At 35.3% G+C, this 13,094-nt stretch overlaps 1 protein-coding gene across 1 annotated transcript in view; it reads left to right on the top strand.

Moving 5' to 3' along the window:
* The window catches only part of PHF14 (PHD finger protein 14), a 254,861-nt gene that overhangs the window by 22,653 nt on the left and 219,114 nt on the right, over window positions 1-13,094 (top strand). Inside the window, exon 4 of the mRNA XM_042781427.1 lies at window positions 4,795-4,939. Within this exon, the coding sequence (XP_042637361.1) occupies window positions 4,795-4,939 (145 nt within the window). The remainder of the gene's footprint in view (window positions 1-4,794; window positions 4,940-13,094) is intronic.

The following is a 13,094-nucleotide window of genomic DNA, read 5'->3' as shown; positions in this document are numbered from 1 at the left end:
TGTTTGTGAAGAGCAGCCAATGGTGATTCAGGCTCTTCTTGGTGGTTTTTATATCGTTGGCCCGTTGGTGGAGAAGGAGGTGCTGGCTCTTTCTCAGTAAGTTCAATTGCAGAAGGTGTGGGTGTTCTTATATCTTATGGGGACTTTTGCTGTCTCCCACTAAGTTAGGCAAAAACTACAATTGAATAAACATCAAAAAACTAGAAGCACATGGACAAAAAATAGAGCATGAAATCACACAGGAACAGTAACCGAGGAAAAGAAGAGGGGAGAAAAGAAGAACAAAACAGGAAAATCTGCAATGTCTGGGGAGAGACACTAAGATAAAAAAGGTATAGAAAGAGATTAGTGAAGAAAAAAAATGGGAAAAATGCAAAAAAAAAAGAACCCAACAAGGAATGGGGTTAACCATGAGAGAAAAAAAAGAGAAAGAAATTTTTTTTTTTTTTTTTAAATCAGGAACTGGGCTAAAAAAGAAAGGAAAAGAAAGGTGTAAACTAGGACTTTTTCAGTCATGCAGGTCTGGAGAGTTCTTGGGGTTACTGGAAGTAGAATGTGGATATGTGTTTCTGTTTGTTGTAAAGAGGGTTTAGAGTTCGAAGTGGGAGGTTTTATGGTAATTGGTTGAATATAGTTTCTTCTGTTGAATGAGTGAAGTTATTGGTGGAGAAGGTAGGAGCAGAAGAAGGAAAGCTTGCTGTTGCTAAGGTTGGTTTCTATGGCTTTGCGCAGGCTATTATTGATGACGCAGTTATTTAAAAGACTGTGGCTCAATCTCAGGAAAGATTCACCTTGTTGAGGAGTCGCAACTTTCCACCAGGGTCAGGCACACTCAAAGATCCCACTTCCGAAGCTCCTCAGCACCAAAGAGCTGATCCAGGGCAAATTCCCGGGACCACATTCAGCCGTGGCTTCCGCTTTCTCCCCGTCCCACCTGTCTGTGGCGCTGGCGCAATCCCGCCAGACTGTTCATGGCTCTGGAGTTTGTGATACCGCCCACGTGCAGCGCCAAAGATGTGCGCAATTTCACCTGTATTGGAGTCAGGGGAGTACCTGCCAGCAAACTTTGGCCCCGATATGTGATAAAGATAAAAGCATGATGTCTCCCAGGCTGACCCAAGCCCACTCAGTAACCCACTGAGAGTGGAGGGAGCTTGCTTTCCTGGCGCAAGAGTGAGCTCTCCGCTTGAGTCTCAGCGGTGGTGTGTGTGCCTGCCTGCACTCAGATGACCCAAATTACCGACAAAATCAGGTGCTGGAGGCAGATCCTTGGGGCTTCTTACTGGGATATTGGAGTGGTCGCTGGTATGCTGATATAGGGTGTCTTCTTTCTTGGGTCACGGGGATCTCAGGTGGCCACCCTTGCCTGCCAGTCAGTGTCTGCCCCAGGGAAGTTTCCAGTGGCCTCTCTTGGCTTCCTGTCCGTCCTCTGCCAGGTAGCTCTTCCTTAAATAATATCCCTGTGCCTTTCCTCTAATTCTGTTCTTTTGTGTTTGGTGCACTCTGATTCAGTAAGCTGTTCAGAGCACCAAAATCCCTAATTCAAACTGCTGTACCTAGTTTTTCAAGCACTTAGATTCTAGAGGGAAATAGTGTGGTGCTTACTGACGAGACTCCATTTTGAATCCTAACTTGCTCTTAATGGCCTGACTGTGCTCTGAAACATTCTAGCACAATGGCTTTCAAACTTTTTAATCTCAGGATATTGAGGACCCCAGTATTGTTCCATGTGGGTTATATCTATAGATATTTACCATTTCAGAAGTCAAAACTCAGTAATTTCAGAAACAAGAGTGTAGAAGCACACTAATTGTCAGATCAATGATGTCATAGTTTATATAGCTTCTGGTAAATTCCACTGTACACCCATGAGAAAAGAGTGAAAAAATCAAATACCATTTTATGGTATAATTAATACTGTGATAATATTATTATGAAAATATCCTTGATGTTATGGGTTTCCTGGACCATACCTTGAGAACTGATGCTCTAGAATTGGGTATTTTATAGCCGCAGATGGCCACTTGCCTTTGTCAATTATTTTCTGTCATATTTTAATATCAGTTTAGTCTGAATAACCCCCTTGGAATGTAGTTACATGTCTTTTTCAGCCTTTTATCTTGAAGCTTTTGCTAAAGTTATCTTGTCTTTTTGTCTTCTGAGATGAAATGGTTGGGGATGGTTGGGTTGCATTTTCAAAGAATGGTTCCCATTTTCAAGACTTTGAAATTACAGCTTTGGATAAGAATTCATGTAAGACAGAAAATCAATTAAACAGAAATTGCCAAATGGCAATTTTTTGTTTTTATCTTTTTGTAAAAGGAAGAGAAGCTGCTATTTTCCTCATAGAGACAGTGTAGAATCAATCTTGTATTACTCTATTTTGCATGTATCCTTGTATTCTTAGTAGGAAAAAAAGTTTTTTTTTTTTTAAATAAAAGACTTTTTTTATGTTAAGTGGATTAAATGTCTTGCCATGTTAAGAAATGTCAGTTGTTACCCAATTTTTGCTTTTAAAAATGTAACAGTTTTCCAGAGTTTATTATAAACAGTACCTGTTTTTGTGGTCTTTGGCTTATTATCAATTGCTTTTTACACATTTTAAAATAAAACAAATTATCAGTTTTGTAACATTGTACAAAACTTACTTGAAATTCTTGAGGATTCAACCTTATTAAAAAACTTAGAGAAAATAATTACTTATTGAATTTCTTGTACTAATTTTTTCTCATTTCCAGAATAATAAGATTATTTTAATTCTGGTTTTGCATGACATGTTCTAGAATTCTTTCTATTAAACAAAAATGTATTTAGAATTTAACTTGTATTTATAATCCTTTGTAATCATTTTATATAGGCTATGTATAAATGAACAGGAAACATACTATGGAGCCCTGAAGAACATTGGGCAGTATTATCACTCTGCTGTTTGGGGGTAAATTTTAGTTTCCAAAGGAAGAAGTGAAATAATATATTCTAAGTAGACATTAATTTATTACTATAGTGCCACATATAATTATATTATAATTACATTAGATTCTGTGTAATTTTCCATAAAAATAAAGTTATTTTCTCGGTGGGTACTCTTTCCAATCAGAATTTACTTTCCTAATTTCTACTTTTATGTTAAAACTATATTTTTAAAATTGAATTTTAGCTTCCATGTTTTCTCCAGAAACTTGAAGGATGATAGTAGTTTTCAGAAATAGCCTAACAAAAAATGATTATAAATTGGCTTTTATTTTCTGCTCACGAATGTGCTTAAACCCATGTTTGATCTATTAAGGAGCACTGGGATTATAATTTTTTCAAGTGAGTATATTATTTAGATAGTCTCATAGAAACACTGTCTGAGAAATGTCTCCCTGACATTGATTAGGGTTATGTTTTTAGGGCTTTATTTTCCTTGACTTTTTTCTCTTACCTTTACGTTTTTGTAAGAGTCTCAAATGATGAGATTATAAGACTTGAAATGTAGGTTAATTTTTTTTTTCTGTCTCTAAATGATAATATTTTAGAGAGAAAATAATGTAGAGATGTTTTAGACATTTATACTTTTAATGAGAAAACAATATGGAAAAATAGGAAAATACGGTAATTAGAGCTATCTATTGAATCTTCATTTTTCTGACTCTTAATATATACTGGTTTCACACCAGAGAAATGTTGGCAGAACCTGAGTGGTCTCTCAGTCACAAAACTGATGATTTGCTAAGCCTTTTTCTATACTGACTTTTTAAAACCTAGAAGGAAAAAAGTCTTGTTTTAGACTTTCTATGGGAGAACTATTTAAAGTAGCAGTGCTCATCAAAGCTAGTAACTTTTCTTTTGGGGTTCTAAGTGAAATTCTCCAGTATAATATTATGGTCGGTCTGCTCATGTTTATCTTCTTGAGCCACTTGCAAGAAGTACAGAGGAAGGAGAAAAGGAACAAACATTTATTGAGTATATAGTATGTGCCAGAAACATTCTTTCCATACATTATCCTGTTACTTTTCATTGTAACTTTATGAGGTAGGTATTATTTTTATCGTCCCCATTTTACAGATGAGAATGCTGTACTGTCAGGTTTAGCAGCAATTAAATGAGAGTTGGGAATGAAACCCAAGAATGCTAAACTTTAAGTCAAATGCTGTTACATTTGAAGGATAGCTAATGGTATGAAACTCTGGCCATAATTTTGTCTTGCTTACTATACTAATGTTATATAAGACACATAAGTTTTCTTTTTAAGGAATTTCTCACCTTCATTTGCTAGCTGTATATAAAGCCCCTAAACTATTTTGTTTGGTTTTAAAACAAAGAGCATAATATAAAACTTTAAAGTACTAGAATTCTCAAGAGAAATGACATTGCCTCTTTTTTGAGTTTATGGTCTTTTCTGATTTTAGAGAGAAAATAATGTAGAGATGTTTTAGACATTTATACTTTTAATGAGAAAACAATGTGGAAAAATAGGAAAATACGGTAATTAGAGCTATCTATTGAATCTTCATTTTTCTGAAATTCTGAAGGTAAAGAGTTGTTGGTTGCATGCCTGCTTTCTCATTTAGTAGAAGAGAAAGAGGATGGGACCTGTGGAGAAGTGAAAAATTTGGGAGAGGGTACTTTGAGGGTCCTTGGAAAGAGATTTATTTCCTAAATATAGTAGATTTTGAACTTATTAAAAGAATGGAGAATATGGCATAATTTTAGAAATCCTTAAATAATATTTTAAATAAAGTTAAGAATTTATTGAAATTACTTCCTAATTGAAACATGATTTTCTGACATACTTTAATATTTTAATATCAGGACTCGCTGATTCTTGAGAAGAGTCAAAACTGGAGTTCTCAAAAAATGGACCATATTCTGATTTGCTGTGTTTGTCTTGGAGATAATAGTGAGGATGCTGATGAAATAATTCAGTGTGACAATTGTGGCATTACGGTCCATGAAGGTAATTTTGCTTTGTTTTGTCACCTTTTAGAAATGACTGATACTGCTTTTAAATAAATAGAATAAACTCTTTTACATTTATACTTTTCTGAATTTTTTTCTATAATATTTCATAGTGTTTCCATGGAAATTATACATACTGAGTCCTCAAATTGTGATGGATATTATTTTTCAGATCTTAAACATTTTAAAAAATAATATATAAATATTATATGGAAATCACAATATTTCTTTAAAGGTCAGTGTTATGATACTTTCCTTCATGGTATTACTTCTAGTTTCTAAATGAAATTCAGAAGTAGGCAAAAGTCTAGTGTGTTAGTCCACTAGATGTATTAGTATAAAACTTACATTATAAATCTGTTATCATAATTTCTTCTTTCATAGGGATAATTTTTAATTTTTATTTTGTGAGGAGAATTTGTAGAGCTTGTATTTTAAAATTTGAAATAGAAGCCTCTGGGATGTATTGTTAATTTTATTTTTACTGTTATCATTTTTGAACCTTTTTAATATGCTTTTTTTTATTTAAATTTATTTTGACATGATTTCTATGGAAATTTATTTCAGAAATGCAAGAATGGTTCTAGATTTAGAAATCTATAACCGTATTTATTATTTCAGCAATTATCTGATAATAGTTAAGTAACTCATAAAACAGGAAGAGAAGAAAACTATTTAAATATGATAAAGACTGTTTATATTAGTAAAAAATCTGAATTATGAAAGCTAGAAACTTTTCCATTACAGTGAAGACCAAGGCAAAGATGATGGTTATTTCTATTTTTCAGCATGATTTTGGAGAATGTAGCAAATATAAAAGATAAAATAAGAAAGAAGTGATAAAAGTATTAGAAAGAATGAGGAAGTCATCTTTTCACTTTTTATATAATTGTAAAACTAAGAAATCTGAGTCTGTGGTGAGAAACTAGGGAATTTGCCAAGATAGATGAATCATTGATCAATGTATAAAAATGGAATTAGAAAAAGTATTCTAATCACAGTATTGCAACAATTTTAAAACTATTCTAAATTTAGGAAGAAAAATTCAAGACTTTGTTGAGTTAGACTTTGAAATCTTATTGAAGAATATTTAACAAGATCTGGATAAATGAGACATGTAACATGTTCTTTTATAAAAAACCTTAATCTCATGAAATACATTTTTATATGTGAAAATATATCATGAGTTTATGCTGATATTTTCAAATAAACTTGAAGAATATGAGGTTTAATTTAATTTCCTTGACTTTATATTGATGGATGTTTACTCTCATGCTGAAAATCTAGAATGCTAATGATATTAACATAATTGCTTTCTTGATTGATCTCTATAAATTTTATATGGTTATATGAAATAATATATCAAAGCAAACCAAACTCACTGCCATCAAGTCAATTCTGACTCATGGCAACCCCTATCGGGTGTCTGAGGCTGTAAATCTTTATGGAAGTAGATTACCCCAACTTTCTTCTGCGGAGCGGCTGGTGAGTTTGCACTGCTGATCTGGTTAACAGCCAAATGCCTTACCTACTATGCCAGTAGAGCTCCTTGTGAAATAATATAAAGCTACATAATATGCAATATGGTTTAGAATTACAACGTCATTATTACTAACAATACAATTATTGAGATAGTTATAATTTTTTTTGGTTCTTTTTTTCCATTAAGGTATATATATCTTACTTGGGATGGAAGGTCGTGTTAATTTATTTTCTGTTTTAAACCAGGACATTTTTTTTTTATTCCTTATGGGAGAAAACTGTATGCATATGTAAACTGGGAGGTGCGAAGTAATTTTTTGTTGTTGTTAAGTGAAGGAGTAACCAATTTCAAAAGAATGGGGACCTGTGGGTAAGAAGATGGTAAAAGAATGTGTAATTTTAAGTAAGTTTGAGTATCCAGAGCTTAAAGTGATTTCTATTTGTACTTCCTTTTAGAATAAAACCAGAATGAACTAGAGTAAACCTAAAAAGAGACTATACCTATTCCTCAGTTATTAACAAAGTTAGGTTCCAAAGACCAGGTAATTATGTGAAAATGGGTATTATGGGGAAATGGAGGGTGACCACATCAGATCACAAAATGAAGGATAATTACATTATTACATAACTTGACAGGTTAAAAATCATTATAGAACTGCCAAATTACATTGTTACATAACTCAAATTTCATCATTACGTAACTGCCAAATTAGATCATTAAATGACTGACAAACTGCTGAGAATCATGGCCCAGCCAAGTAGACACATGACCTTAATGATTACAGCCAGCATTACTCTTGCTTAGTGCTTCAGTGTTCATTACTGTCAGATGTAGGTCATTATTGTGCAAAATAGTTGGATGGTAGACTTTTTACTATTACTGGAAATGCAGAATGTCAGATAACAAGATCGTCAGTAAGTGAGGAGTAAGTGTTTTGGAGGAGCTCTGGTGGCATAGTGCCTGAGGCATTTGACTGCTAACCAGAAGCCTGGTTCAAACCCACCAGCCACTCCTTGGAAGGAAGGTTGGGCAACCTACTTCCATAGTGGTACTGCCTTAGAAATCCAAGGAGGGGTTGCTGTGAGTCAGATCCAACTTGATGGTAGTGAGTTTGGTTTTTGGTTTTGGAAGTGTATTGGTGGTCTTGGTTGTTGTCAGGTGCCATGAAATTGTCTCCAACTCATAGTGACCCTATACACAGCAGAATGAAACATTATGGTCCTGTGCTAACCTTACAGTCCTTGCTATACCTGAGCCCATTGTTGCAGCAACTGTGTCAATCCATCTCATTGAGGACCTTCCCCTTCTTTGTTGACTTTCCACTTTAGCAAGCATGATATTCTTCTCCAGGGAATAATTCCTCCTGACAACATGACCAAAGTAGGTGAGACGAAGTCTGGCAATTCTTGATTCCAAGGAGCATTCGACTGTACTTCTTCCAGGACAGATCTATTAGTCCTTTTAGCAGCGCTTAGCATTCTCTGGTAGAATAGTGCCTAAGGCACTTGACTGCTAACCAGAAGGCTGGAGGTTCAAACCCACCAGCCACTCGTCGGAAGGAAGGTTTGACAATCTACTTCCATAGTGATACTGTCTTGGAAACCCAAGGAAGGGTCGCTGTGAATCGGGTCCGACTTGATAGCACATAACAACAAACAACAGCATTCTTCTTAGCGTTTTTCTCTTAGCGTTCTTCTCCAACACCACAACTCAAAAGCATCAACTCTTCTTCGGTCTTCCTTATTCGTTGTCCAGCTGTCCCATGCATAAGAGGCGATTGAAAATACCATGGCTTGGATTAGGTACACCTTAGTCTTTTGCAGCAGATTTGCCCAATGCAATTTGTTGTCTGATGTATTGACTGCTGCTTCCATTGGTGTTGATTGTAGAATCAAGTAATATAAAGTCCTTGACAATTTCAATCTTTTCTCCATCCATTGTGAAGCTCTTTATATTGAGGTGTAATCCATACTGCAGACTTTAGTTTTTAATCTTCATCAGTAAGTGCTTCAAGCCATCCTCACTTTGAGCAAGCAAAGTTGTGTCTTTGCATATCTGTTTAGATATTTTAGGTTAGAGATAAACATGCTTAAAACTTGGTGTGTATTCTTCCAGACATTTCTTGCTTGCTCATGTGTGTACACATACATATAGACACTAATACATATTTTTCACTTTGTTGTTATTGTTAGGTGCTGTCAAGTTGACTCCAACTCACAGTGATCTATGTGCAACAGAGTAAAACATTGTCTAGTTGTGCACCATCCTCATAATCCTTGCTATGCTTGAGCCCATGGTTGCAGCCACTGTGTCAATCTGTTCTGTTGAGGGTCTTCCCCTTTTTTGCTGACCTTCTACCTTTTCAGTCATGATATCCTTCTCTGGTGAACAGTCCCTTCTGACCAGATAACCAAAGTAGATGAGACAAAGGCTGGCCATTCTTGCTTCCAAGGAACATTCTGGCTGCACATCTTCCAAGACATATTTATTTGTTTTTTGGCAGTCCATGGCAATTTTCTTCACCATACCACAATTTAAAGGCATCAACTCCTTTTTGGTCTTCTTTGTTCATTATCCAGAACTCTAATAGCATAGTGCCTAAGGCACTTGACTGCTAACCAGAAGGCTGGCGGTTTAAACCCACCAGCCACTCTTCGGAAGGAAGGTTGGTCAATCCACTCCTGTAGTGATACTGCCTCGGAAACCCATGGCGGGCTCGCTATGAGTTGGGCAGACTCGATGGCACATAACAACATTAACATATTCATTATCCAGCTTTCACATGCTTATGAGGCAATTAAAAATACCTCAGCTTGGGTTAGATACACCTTAGTCTTCAAAGTGACATATTTGCTTCTTAACACTTTAAAGAGGTCTTTTAAAGTAGATTTGCCCAGTGCAGTATGACATCTGATTTCTTGACTGCTGGTTCCATGGGTCTTGATTATGAATCCAAGTAAGGCTTTTATATGTTCTGTCTTTTTTCTCTTCTAAATAAATGGGATAAATGTTATGGGATATGTTTCTGCAACTTGTTTTATTTTACTCCTTTGTTAACCTTAGAATTCTTTTCAGGTCAGTACATACGTTGTTGTTAGGTGCTGTTGAGTAGAGTCCCACTCATAGTGACCATACAGAAGAGTAGAACTGCCATGAGGGATTTTCTAGGCTGTAGTCTTTTCAGAAGCAGATTGCCGGTCTTTTCTCCCTTAGAGCCTCTGGGTAGGTTTAAGCGCCACTCTTTTGGTTAGCAGCCAAGTGTTTAATTGTTATACCACCAGGCATCCTTCAGTATATATGGATGATATACCTTTCTTTTTAATGGCACATAGTTACCCAAAGAATAGTTCAACTGTAATGTATTTATTTTTCTGTTTGCTTCTAGCTTTTGACTTCCATGTAGTGCTAACAAATGTGTTACATGTATTCATGTAATTTCTTCTGTGAGATAAAATCCTAGAAACAAATTTGCTCAGTCAAAGGATAAGTGCATTTCAATTTTTAAAAGACATTAGCAGATTGACTTCCAAAAGACTATTTTAGATTATACAGAGCTCTGGGGGTGTGTAGTTAAAGCACTTGGCTGCTAAACAAAAGGTTGGTGGTTCAAACCCACCAGCCACCCTGTGGAAGAAAGATGAAGCAGTCCATTTCCGTTAAGATTTATAGCCTTGGAAACCCAGTGGAGGTCACTATGAGTCATGATTGACTGGATGGCAGTGAGGCTTTTTTTTTTTTTTTTAATATTACCTTATATTCTTACCAGCATTATAAATATAATCATAAAACAGTACACAAATATTAAATACAATTAATTTATTTTTTCATTGGCTTATTGGCACTCTTTATTTTTTTGATGTTTGCATACATAATTTCTTTTAGAAGGATCAGTATGGTACTGATTCAAATGAGGTATAGGTTAAGTTAGATGTCCCACATGTCCAATGTTTTCAAACTGCTGAACCACTCTGTTATGTATAACATCAATTACTCCCCTCAGTAGTGTTGCTTCTGATTAGGGTTCCATAATTTGCTGTAAGTTCTCATAGAACTCATGAACCACCAAGGAAATAGCTCACTCAGTTGTGGAGGCTGGCAAATCCCAAATCCATGGGATTGATGTCAATCTGAAGGATTCTCTTCACTCGTGGTTACAGGGGCTGATGAATTCAAATTGTCAGGTCAGACAACAGGCTGCAGGTTCAAGTTCCAACAAATGTAGGTCAGAGGGTAATGAGCAGATGCAGGATCCAGAGCAATAGTGAGAACTTTGCCAGAGAATTCATGTATATTAGATGTAGACCATACCTTCAAGGAAACTAAGGATAGTGACTTGAGTCATATTTTCTAGTAAGGCTGTATCTCAGGATACATCCTACCTTAAACAGAAAATAAAGGCAAATACTATTGCATACACAGTAATGTTTGTTACAGCAAACACTATTATACAGGTGGATACATAGGTAGGTAAGTAAGAAGATCAGATGTGGATAGGCAAATGATCATACATAGGTTTGACATATGATATTCCTACATATGTATTTGTATGTGGTATAAAAATGTCCATATGCAGTTTAAACATAACAGGAGGCAAAGTTAGGATAACTTCTTAGCCACAATTAAGCACCTTGAAGGAGTGGGTTGCTTGGCCTACGGGGGACCATGGTTGTGGAGGACATCAAGCTCAGTTGAGACAATATGGTATACAAAAATAATGTTCTTCGTCTTACTTAAGTGAATACTGACTGGGGACTTAAAGGCTTGCTAACGGCCATCTAAGATGCAACTATTGGTCTTTCCTCATCCAGAGCAAAGAAGAGTGAAGAAAATCAAAGACAACATGGAAACAGTTAGTCCAATGGACTAATGGACCATGAACTTCAGCCTAAATGACCCTGAGACCAGAAGAATTGAATAGTGAGACCAGTGCCAACCATTGGGAAAGAGATCAAAATTGGAGATCTTGGATAGAGTGGGAGAAAAATATGGAACAAAACTCAAAAGTATTAAAAAGACCAGACTTACTGGTCTCATAGAGACTAGTGAAATGCCTGAAACTATGGCCTGAGTCACTCTGCAGGCCTGGAATTGAACTTACTCCTGTGGCTTAACTCTCAGCCAGACAATAAACAGGTCTACTGTGAATTGAACACCTACACCAGGGAGATGCACTACTTAGTACAGTCAACAATGGGAGATCAGAAGGGTAGCATTTGCACTGAGAGAAAGGTAGGGAGGCAGGAATGCATAAGCAGGAAGGACACAGGGAAAGGGAGACCACAGGGAGGAAGTGGGAGGAGAGTTGTTAAACTGTGGGGAATGTAACCAATGTCAGAAAACAAAATGCGTATGAATTGTTGAATGTAAAATGAATCTACTTTGTAAAATTCCACCCAAATCACAATAAAAAGCTTAAAAAAAATGGAAGATACATCCTATCTTAATCCTGCCTCATTAATATAATGGACAAATGACTCTAACATGAAGCCATAACCATAGACATGGAGACTAGGATTTATAATATATCACAAAATGGAGGACTGTGGCTAGAAGGATCATAGGAAATACTTCACTGCACTGCATTGTTAGTTCTCTGTTATATGAGTTGAAAATATTTTCTATCCTTGCAAATATTTTTTTTCTATCTTATTTTATACTTTTTAATTTTGTCATAATTTTCATTGTTTAAAATGTTTATCTGTTTTTGATATAGTGACATCTGTAGATCATTCTCTACTACTTTTTTTGAGTTCTAAACTGAATGTTTATTAAAATTAATTAACCTTGGGAAAGGAAAATTTTCTAAAGCATAAGAAGCAGCTAGTGTTTTTGTAAAGTATATTCAAGTCATATCTATTTGGATTAAGTTTTTTGTTAGGTGCTTAAATGACTGATCTACGTGTTATATTCATCCATACAACTTTTTCTTAAAAATCTAATGGTTAAAAATGAACTTCTTAAATGGTTTATTGTAGAGAAAACTATTTGCCCATCATGATATAATACATAAACATTAAATAAAATGTGAAAACTATAAAACAGAGAGAAGAAGAAGAAGAAAAAAAACATTTCTAATAGTTCTTATATCCAGATAGCCATAGTTAGTGTTTTGGTAAATTATCTTTTCTTTCTTTAAAAATAGTTAACTTCAAGTTACCATAATTTTAAAAAGATTTTTAAGTAGATAATAATTGCTAAATATACTCAAATGCTCCTTAGGAAATTTATAACCATATAATTTCTTTTTGGAGTACTATATCTAGATGTAGAGAAATCTCTTCTTTTTGGAATCAAAGGGCTGCAATCTGTCACTTATTATAAATACTCATGTGCCAGGATCTTGTAACTGACTTGTAATAGTAGGGGACCTCTGACTGTGATGTCAGTTATCCTGATATACTGATTGCAGCCTGTCTGAAGAGAAATGTCAGGTGTGTATTACAGTACATGACAGAATGTTAGGTAGCGCACTTACCTGCAATTGCCCTTCGGTTTAGTTGTATGTTAACTGTGATAAGTTCTACGAAGAGATGTGTTTTCATCCTATTTCCTTGTTTTTTAGTCTACTATTAGCCTAGTCTAGACCATTTTTATTTCTTAGTGTATGTATAAAATATGTCTTCATGAGTCTTTAGTAGGTAGTAAAGTATATTCAGGGAGTTCTGGTAGC

The sequence above is a fragment of the Orycteropus afer genome, unplaced genomic scaffold (genome assembly GCF_000298275.1).
Source record: "Orycteropus afer afer isolate SDZICR_OR568_19922 unplaced genomic scaffold, OryAfe1.0 scaffold00119, whole genome shotgun sequence".
Lineage (NCBI taxonomy): Eukaryota > Metazoa > Chordata > Mammalia > Tubulidentata > Orycteropodidae > Orycteropus > Orycteropus afer.
The sequence above is the reverse complement of the archived record's forward strand: the minus strand, read 5'-3'. Positions and strand labels throughout refer to the sequence as shown.